Source organism: Abrus precatorius, unplaced genomic scaffold, assembly GCF_003935025.1.
Source record: "Abrus precatorius isolate BTA unplaced genomic scaffold, Abrus_2018 Scaffold8, whole genome shotgun sequence".
Taxonomy (NCBI): domain Eukaryota; kingdom Viridiplantae; phylum Streptophyta; class Magnoliopsida; order Fabales; family Fabaceae; genus Abrus; species Abrus precatorius.
In genome coordinates, this window is record NW_020874428.1 from 14922070 (window position 1) to 14932789 (window position 10720).

General features: G+C 37.6%; 1 protein-coding gene across 1 annotated transcript; it reads right to left on the minus strand.

The window, feature by feature from the left end:
- Positions 1-415: 415 nt before the first annotated feature.
- LOC113874287 lies at positions 416-3386 on the minus strand. The gene is made up of 2 exons (XM_027512524.1): positions 3179-3386; positions 416-867 (listed from the first exon to the last, which is right to left on the minus strand). The coding sequence occupies exons 1-2, from the start codon at positions 3384-3386 to the stop codon at positions 416-418; spliced, it is 660 nt and encodes a 219-aa protein (XP_027368325.1).
- Between the last annotated feature and the right edge of the window lie 7334 nt (positions 3387-10720).

Here is a 10720-nt window from a genome sequence, read left to right on the forward strand (position 1 = left end):
GAGTAGGGGTACTCGGGAGGGAATTAATTATTTCAGTTTTAATCAAGTGCTGGAGAGATTTTATTGACAGATAAAAACTGAATAGCTGAGAAGAAGTATTTCATTGATAAGGTGCCTCGTTAAAAACCTTCCTAGGAAAACCCCTTTTCACGTTCTTTTAAGAGGACAAAACCTGGGCGAGAAAAAGAGTGCACAAATTACAAGTTGCATGCATTTAACTAAAATAATGTTTCAAGTGCGTGGCGTTCCAAGTTCTCGGTATAAGCTTTCCTTCTAACGTCTCCAACTTGTATACTCCATTGTCTAGTCTCGCTGCTACCCGAAAAGGTCCTTCCAAGTTGGCTGCCAATTTCCCTTCGCATCAGTCTCGGCGTGCTTCTCTGGTTACCCGCTACACCAAGTCGTTCACGTAGAATTATCTTGGTTTAATTTTAGAATTGAACTTCCTCGACATTATTCTTTTACTAGCCTCGGCCACTATTGCCGCTTGACCGCGTACTTCCTCCAGTAAATCAAGGTTGACGGCTAGGGATTCATCATTGGTCGATTCCTGGAAGTTTTGTCTCTGAAACAATGGCTCACCAATCTCAACTGGCACCATGGCATCAGTACCGTATGTCAACCGAAAGGGTGTCTCCTTTGTAGCTGTTTGTGGCGTACACTGCGCCCATAAGATCTCGGGCAACCTTTTTACCCATTCTCCCTTTGCAGATCCCAATCTTCTTCTTAGTTCATGTAAGATGACCTTGTTGGCAGCCTCGGCTTGAACATTAGTCTGAGGATGTTCAACGGATGTAACCCTATGCTTGATGTGAAGCCCTTCCAAGAATTCATTAAACCGGCAGTCTGTGAACTGCAACCCGTTGTCTGTAATTAAGGCATTAGGGAGACCAAAACGTGTGATGATATTTTTCCAAGTAAACTTTTGTACATTGTTGGCTGTTATGGTGGCGAGTGACTCAGCTTCAATCCACTTAGTAAAGTAATTTACGATGATGATCAGGAATTTGCACTACCCTTTTGCCAAGGGAAAAGGACCGAGAAGGTCCATTCCCCAAATGGAAAAGGGCCAAGGAGAACTGATGGGGTGAAGGGTGTTAGCATGTTGGTGCAACTGAGGACTATGCTTTTGACAAGGGATGCACTTCTGTACAAATATATGACAGTCTTGGGAGAGTGTTTGTAACATCCTATATTTTGATTTAAATAAAATGAGGTTTGTTAAAGTATAATTGGAATAGATTTGGATAGAATTTAAAATAAAAATAAAAAAAAAAAGTGAACAGTAAAACTGCCTATGAACAGTGTCTATGAACAGTAAAACGCGTATGAACAGTGAACCGCCTTTGTACAGTGACGATGACGTCATCAATGGCATCAGCATGACGTCATGGATGACGTCACATCCGCGTACAGTATGCGTACAATCCGTGTACAATACGTGTGCACAGTGTTTCCGGCGTGAACAGTTACCGCGAACAGTGTTTCCGGCGTGAACAGTGTTTCCGGCGGTGAACAGTAAATTCGAAAATTTTCTATAAAAAGGGGGTTGCAGACAAAATTTTCATTTCTTCACTCCTATCCAAGGTTCTCAAAGGTTCTAAGGTCATATCTCGCCATTTTCTCCCATACTAAACCTCCTAAACTTAGATTTTTCTTCAGATCTGTGATTCTACGTTCGATCTAAAGGATTACAAGTAAGTTTTTCTAAGTTTGAAGTAGATTTACCGTTCGTTTCTCTTCTTCTTATAGATGTTCATGATGTTCTTAGGAAAACCTCCGTTCTAGAGTTAAACCTTCGGTTAAATCCTTGTAAAAGCTCTGTTTTGAGGTAAGGGGGGCTCTACTTTATCATTTCGTTATGTTTATTACTTGTATTCTCATAGATCTTGTCATGTATGTAATTATATGTGAAATAATCCCTGTTTTATGAGAAATAATCGGTGAAAAGTGAGAATAATTAGTTGTTTATGTGATTTTATGATGAGTACATGGTGAAATTGGGATATTATGTTCAAATAGGGCATGATAAGGTATATTGAGGATGGTTGATATGATTTTATGATTTTGTGATATAAAATATACGAAGAGATGGATGTTTCATGTTTGAATATATTGTGTTTTATGTAAAAATGATGTGTATTGTGAATGTGCCATGGTTTGATGTATATGATGAAAAGTATGTGGAAATATAATGAAAAATATGTGTAAACATGATAAATGGCATATGTGAACATGTGAATATGCTCAAAAGAGTATGAGATGGAAAAAGATATGATGTAAATAGTTACAGAGATACACTGGGGAAGTGGAAGATGGAGACGATATGGGATATCTTGGGGAAATACAGGGTGGTGAGTGACATTCGGGATTGTGCACGGAATATTGTGTTCGAATGCACCACATGGCCACACACTCATTTCTCGACTTGACTCCTGACCATTACCTTTGCTAAGGGGCCGTCTATTGCATGCGTTGTATCTGTATTGCATTGGGCCATCCGGCGACTATTTACATGAATGTGTAAGACCTCGAGATAGAGGCATCGGATAACTGTGGCCACAGGGTGCGGTAAGCGCTGATAAAAGTAAAAGAAATTGTGAATCTGTGTAATGTAATGCGCGTTGAGATGAGAATATGCTTTATATAACCTTGTGATATGTAATGCCATGATGTTTTCGTTAATCGTGATAAGATGTGTTTTGTGAAGAATGTATATGTTATGTATGAGTGGTAGGGTAGAGACTCACCCTTACACAACATTTTTCAGGAAACCAGGTTGAATAGTACCAGGCTCACAGTGCATGGATGGATGAGAACTGCTATAGGACTTAGTTATTTTGAGTTATGTAATGAATATTTTCAGTTCCATAGCATTCTTTTGAAACAGTTGTAAAACTACTATTCCTCTTTATTGCTGATGAAAACTTTAGAATCTTTGTTTTCCTAAAGTACTTATGAATTAATGAAATTTTACTCTATGAACCTTATATCATTTCAATGTCTTTTCCTTATTAGAAAGTTTTGAAGGAAAATTTACTTTACCATATTAATTTTTATGAAAATTTATCATATATTGAGGAAAGAAATATAAGGTGTTACAGTGTTGGCCAGAAGTATCCAGCTCTAAGGATCTTAGCTGCCATAGTTCATCCGCCCGAATGGGTACCACAAATACCTTCGTGAATTTTCCTTATGACATAGCTAGCCTGATCCTCGTCAAGACATTTCAACATGGGTGTTGAAATTTCTCTCTTATACAGCTCGTTGCCGAGGAGGATGTACTTTGCTGCCTGCATTCTTACTTTCTTGGCCGAGGCTTGATCATTTGGTAGGATTTTGTAGGTGAGGTATTGGATAATTGGGGTCATCCAATTTTGAGGCATATTCCCTATGTCCATACACTCTCGCTTATAGATGCTAGGTTTAGGAATCTCTTGCCCCCAGCTTCCTTTGACTAGCTAATCTACCAAGCTTATCAACTTGTTCATTCATTATCCTCGGTGTTTGCTGAACCTGTACCTTGTCAAAATCATTCTCCATCTTCTTGAATTCTTGATAATACTTGAGCATGACCGAGTCTTTCACCTGATATGTCTCATTAACCTGTTCGGCCACTTTCTTCGAATCAGTCCAGCAAATGATGCATTTTACTCCTATTTCTTTTGCCAATCTGAGACCGGCGAGGAGCACTTTGTATTCAGCTTGATTATTAGATGCCTTGAATCCAAACTGAATGGATTGTTCAATAATTATAGTATTTGGTCCCTTTAGTATGATTCCTGCCCTATTACCCTTTCGGTTGGAGGATCCATCCACGTGCAGGTTCCACATGTCGGTTGTGGTATGTTTCTGGGCAGTAAATTCATTCAGGAAGTCTGCAAGTACTTGAGCTTTGAGAAGGCGTCAGTTTTCAAAGTGGATATCATGCTGGAATAGCTTAATTGTCCATGCTACTAGTCGACCAGCTAATTCCGGCTTCCTAAAAACTTTGGCCATTGGGCAATTGGTTCGTACCACCATTCTCACTATGGTATTGCATTCCACCAACTCCCTTCTTGATAAAGCATCAGCTATAACATTCTCATGACCTTGTTGATATTCAATATCAAAATCAAACTCCATAAGTTTCACCAACCACCTTTGTTGAAGTGCAGTACTCAGTCTTTGGTCCAGGATGTACCTTAGACTCCTATAATTTGTCTTGATGAGAAATCTTTGGTTGAGTAAGTAGTGTCTCCACTTTTGAACTGCAAATACAATAGCCAAAAGCTCCTTCTCATAAGTGGATAGAGACTATTGTTGCTTGTTTAAATTCCTACTTATATAAGCAATTGGATGCTTATGCTGCACTAAAACAGCTCCTAACCGTTGGCCAGATGCATCCACTCCAACCACAAACAGTTGAGAAAAGTCAAGCATTGCTAAAACTGGGGCATTAATCAATTGCTGCTTAAGTTGTTGAAATGCTTCCTTGGCTTGAGGAGTCCAAGAGAAATTATCCTTCTTCAACATTTCTATCAATGGCTTAGCAATGGAACCATACCTGTAAACAAACCGTCTATAGTACCCAGCCAAACCCAAAAAACTTCTCAGTTGCTTTACAGTTTGAGGAGAAGGCCACAACTGCACTGCCTCAATATTTGCAGGGTCTGTAGCAATACCATCTCTAGAGATGAAATGACCTAAATATTCCACTCTATCCACACCAAAGTAACATTTAGACTGCTTGGTAAATAAACTGTTTAATCTCATTGTTTCTAAAACCTGATGAAGATGAGTGATATAAGCAGGGAGACTCTTGCTGTAGATCAATATATCATTAAAAAAAACAAGTAAAAACTTTCTTAATAAACCCTGAAAAATTGAGTTCATTAAGCCCTAAAAGGTTACGAGAGCATTTATAAGCCCAAAGGGCATAACTAAATATTCATAATGGCCTCCATGTGTCTTGAATGCAGTCTTATAGATGTCAGCTTCATTCATTCGTACTTGGTTATAACCAAATTAGAGATCAATCTTAGAGAAGATGGTTGATCCATGCAATTCATCCATCAAATCTTCCACCAATGGAATTAGAAATTTGTTCTTAACAATGCCCTTATTTAACTCTCTATAATCCACACAAAGTCTCCAAGTTCCATCCTTCTTTCCAACCAAAATAACAGGGCTTGCATAAGGACTGTTGCTATGTTGAATCACTCTAGTTTTAAGGTATTCTTGCACTAGTTCGTCAATAATATCCTTTTTGTTGTTTAGGCCTCTTATTGACAGGGTCACAGCATATCTGTATGGCCTCTTATTGACAGAGTTGACTCCTTGTGTTAAAGGAATTTTATGATCATGACTAGGTTTGCTAGGGGTAACTCTGTAGGTATTTCAAACACATCATTGTAGTCATCAAGTAGTTTCTGAATGTCAGGGTGCAGGGATGATTGGGTGGCGTGAGTAGTCAAGGAATGCAGCAAGGAATCTGTGTCAGACTTAGCAAGGCTTATCATGGAGAAAAGAACACCAGAAAACAAGGTCTTATGCATCTGTTGCTTCCGAATTGTTTGTAGCCCTGCACTTGTAGTTCCCATCAAGATATGCCTTCTTCCTTGTACATAAAATTCCATTGTCAGTTTATTAAAATTCCAGGTTATATCTCCCAAAGTCACCAGCCATTCGATTCCTAATACTAAATCACAACAGCCCAAGGTAAGATCATCATGTCAGAAACAAAAGTTATGTTTTGGATGGACCATCTGAAATTCTTTACTTTAGTAAAAATTTGAACTTTATTTCCATCAGTAACAGTAACAATTACAGGTTGTATTGCCTCCAATTTACATCCCAACTTCTTAACTGATGTCTCATCCAGGAAGTTATGTGTGCTCCCACTATCTATTAAGATGTGCAAGGCTCTTTTGTTGTGTTGTCTAGTCACCTTTATTGTTTTGAAATTAGCCACTCCAGTCAGAGCGTAGACAAATATTAATAGTTCAAACTGATGATCCCCTTCTTCTTCACTAACAAGATTTTTTGAATGCTGTAAAGCTGCATCTTCATTTACTTCTAGCACATGAATTTGAAGTTTCTTGTGTTTCAAACTGTGTTCAGGTGTGAAGGGTTCATCACAGAAATAACACAACCCTACTATCTTCTGTCAGCCATATATTCCGATGTCAAATATCTAGTGGTTGGTGTTTTGGGTAAAGGGTTAAAGGAGGGGTTATTAGGTTGTTTGGGTGGGTTAGGTAGAAGGGGTGGTTTGGCAGTGAAAGTTGATTTTTGTGGCTTAACAAAAGGTTTGGATTGGGCCTCATTCATAGAGGAAGACTTATACATTTTTGCAAGGGAAAATGCTTTTCTAACTGTATCTGGTTGGAATATCCGAACCACCATTTGCACCTCTTGTTTCAACCCTCCAAGAAAACAACGCAATTGATGTTCTTGAGACAATTCCACCTTGAAAACTATCACATCAAAAGCTTCATGATACTCTAACACAGTCCCTTTATGTCTTAATTTCACCAGTTTAGCCATAGGATCTTCACAGACTTAACCAAATCTATCTAACAAAATCTGAGTAAACTCTAGCAAAGAAGGTAAATTTCCTATCCCCACCAATTTGACGTATGCAGAATACCACTGAAGTGCCTTCCCCTCAAAATGTACAACCCCTAATTTCACTTTATAATCCTCAGGAGTATTATAAATAAAAAAAATGTTTCACATTGAATCAACCACTGTTTTATTCCTTCACCCCTGAATCTTGGAAAATCTAAATGGGCTGAACGAGTATTACAAGAGTAGGAAGAAGATTTGTCACCCTGATGCTGATTGCCATGATTCTGCGTTGAAGAATTCTTCAAAGAGTGTTGCTAAAACATTTCGTGAAGAGAATTGTTGAGGTTTGCAGCGAAATCCATAAATTTCACATTTAATTTGTCATCTTGCACAAGAAACCTCGCATCCAGCTGCTGAAATCGTGCATCAATGTTTGCATTGATACAATCTTCCACCTCGCGAATTATTGTCTGGTTCCTGGTATTATCAGCCATGTATTCTTGAAGGAAGGTCCTGGCTCTTTGATACCACTTGATAAGGATGAACTAGGAATGCAAAAACAATCGAAGAACATCAAGGAAAAGAAGAGAATTCACGAAAAAAAAAGAGAAGGAATTCCGATCCAAGAATTCTTATTCAATAAGAATAAAATGAGTACAAAGAAGACTTTCAATTCATAATTCCCCTCGATAGCTATTTACAATTGGCCTTATATAGCCACTCTCCCACCGACTAGCTAACCAATTTCTCAAAAACAGAAACATAACCGACCCACGTGTCAAACTAACACTACCCCCCTTTCCTTCAGATTTTCTATTTTACCAAATTCTCACATGTAGGTGTGATTTTTGGAGCCTTGTTATACATCCGTGAGGACTTCGATGAAGTCGACAAGAAAACATGGTTACAGGTTTTGAAAACTTCCTTCCGAAACAAGTGATGCTCTCTACTTCTGGAGCCTAGCCTCTCTTGCTTTAAACAAGCGATGATTAACGAAGAGCATTGGGAACATAAATATTAAAGGTTGCAAGTGAATTATACATGATTGAAATCAACATGTTGAATGGCAAAGTGTTTATTTTGGTATGAGATAAAATTTCACCCTTGGAGTTTTATAGGAATGAGACTATGAGAATAGTTTGACCATTCTGAATAGTTTCCCCATATTTACAGAGAAAAAATAAAAATCACTGCAGAGTACACAACAAAATAATGAGCATATAAGAGACACTTAGGGTAAGAATAATTAAAGAGGGGTTAGACCGAGAGGTGGAGACCCAATAATAAATCTCCTGAACTTGACAAATATAATTAGGTGGTACCCTTAAATAAATAATTGAACCAAATATACATTTAATCCAACGAGAAACTGTAGTGAGTAATATAGGTAAAAGTGCTTGTAATAAGAGAAAATAAAATTTTATTATACTTATAGATATGCTCCAAAAGCTGTGAATAATGAATTAAGAAAAGTTATTGTAGTTCGTGAATAATAACATTAAAAATAAGAGAATGATAATAAACTAAAAAAAAGGAGAAAGATAATAGAAATTAAATAAATGCCCTAATCATAAGAAATCCGACCTTATACCTCGTAAAATCTAGTGTTATCTAGTGTACAGTAGTAATGACATAGGATTTAATTTGAAATAATCTTGTATGAAAACTTGTTTTGGTGTACCGGGAGAAAGTAGAAGTCAAAGTTTATGAGAATAAAGAAATGAGATTAATTAGAAATTATGCCATTATCATACATCATAATCATAAAGAAATGAGATTAATTAACGTCATGAGATGTAATATGCTGGATGTGATAGTAGGGAATAAAGTCCTCCGATCGCCTTAAGATTGAATTGATACATCAGAAAAGAGGAATATGGGATCCCTATGCATTTCATAAACATGATTGTTAACTAAAAAGATTTCCATAATTTACGTGCATCATGCATCATCTCATTTATGAATACTTATGAAATTCTTTTGTCTTATTTCAAATATAGTAACGATGCTTTAATATACTTATATTTAATACAATATTTCTCTTACATGAACTTGATTTGAAGTTATGGACTCACCCTTTTTTTTTCTCCTCTGTCTTCTTCTTTTGTGGTGTGTGTTTGCTTATTTGGTGTATTGTACCTATTGTGTGCAGATGGGATCCGAGATGGTCAAGATGACGGTTATCCCGATAGCGGACGACCTATGGATATATGACGATGCCACCCAGCAAACCATTTACCAGGGTTTTTCTCGTATGTCTCTTAGATCATTTACTGAGGCGGGTTGGGAAACCTGTTGTATTACAGACTTGCCCGTTGAGATTGTTTTTCCCTTACTTCTGTATGCTACCCCCATACCTTTTCCTCTCATTACTCCTAGGACCGCCCCTGCTCCCATGGACACTGATGTCCCTATCCCTCCACCTGTACCTAACCATACCCCTGACTCTCATGTACCTTGACCCTCTTCTCCTCCTCCCATTAAGCCTAACTGTGTTGATGTTTAGGTGATTGAGTCATCCATTAGACCTCGCCCTCCTACTCCAACCTGTCGACTGCCACCCATTGATGAGGCCGGACGCTCACACCATAGTCCCTCACCACCCCTATCCTCTCCATACTCTTACATACCCCCACCTACTCCTGGTTGGGTGGAAGATGTAGATGAGGACCTGCCTAGTCTGCCTTTCGACCCGGATGCTACCTCTCCACTTTGCCTAACTCTGATCTCTCAGAGGAGTATACTCCTCTGGATTGACTTAGTGTTATGCATATTCGTGTTTGTATGCCTCTTTCTTTTTGCATGATGGGAATTTTGGGAGAATTGATATGGGGATTGGTTGTTACTTTTTGAATGCTTTGGATAATGTATAGTTATGTTCTCCCAGGGGCGTGAAATGTGTTGAGATCTCTTTTATTTTCCTTTAATCTCCAAATGAACTATGTTTGTGACTACGTATTGTGAATTAGTTAATTTCAAATTTCGCTTAACGATTTAGTTTAGTCTTTAAATTATACTTAGATTGATTACATAAAAAATGAAATGAATATTACTGATAATGCACATTTAAAATACTTATACGAGTAATTTAAACAAATATTTGGTTAGTACGTTAACTTCTATATTTACGCAATTATGTGTGTGACATTACGATCAAGTATCATGTCCTTAGATACACATTTACTGGATTTGAAGCTTGTGACGTTAGGGTGTCACACACTTCACCTACATCTATTCATTCTTCTACAAACTCTTTGCATTCTGATCTTGAAGAAATGACAAATAATGAAAGAACTCTTAAAGAGTTTACTGCACCAGATGTCACATACTAAACCTTATGCTTTCAGTAGCTTGATGTAGAAGCTCCATTTGTTTTACAAGTTGGTCTAATTCATTTGCTACAGATTTGATGGTCTTACAAGTGAGGATCCTCACAAACATCTAAAAGAATTCCACATTGTGTGCTCAACTTTGAGGCCCTAGGGTATTTTAGAAGAGCATGTGAAGTTGAAGCTTTTACTTTTTCTTTTATGGATACAGCAAAGGATTAGCTATACTACCTTTTAGTTGAATCTATCACAAGTTGGGACAACCTTAAAAGACTCTTCCTGGAGAAATTCTTCCCTGCATCTAGAGCTGCATCAATAAGGAAGGAGATTTGTAATATAAGACAGCTAGAGAGAGAAAGACTCTTTATGAATATTGGAAAAGATTTAAAAGACTCTGTGCTAGCTGTCCTCACCATCAAATTAGCGAGTAGCTCCTTATCTAGTACTTATATGGATTGCATCAAATGGATAGGAGTATGATCGATGTAGCTAGTGGAGGTGTTCTAGTAAACAAAACCCTGGCGGCAGTAAGGAATTTAATTGAAAACATGGCTGCTAATTCTCAACAGTTTGTTACTAAGCAGAATTTAGTTATAATTAGAGGGGTTAATGAAGTTCAAACTGTAGACCAAAACAAGTTGGAGAACAAAATTGATGAACTTACATCCATGGTTATGCAACTTGCTTAAATGCAAAAAGCTACAACTTTACAAACCCCAACAATGCCTTGTGGAATCTGTTCTTCAACAGATCATTACACAAATAGCTGTCCCATATTGCAAGAAACAAACACCTCAGAAGGTAATCCTCAAGCATATGTTACTAATATTTATACTAAT

Coding starts and splice junctions, on each gene's coding strand:
- LOC113874287 (XM_027512524.1), bottom strand. CDS start 3,386: ATGCCTCAAAATTGGATGACCCCAATTATCCAATACCTCACCTACAAA. Junction 868..3,178: donor CATAAGGAAAATTCACGAAG/GTATTTGTGGTA, acceptor CCTTAATTACAG/ACAACGGGTTGCAGTTCACA.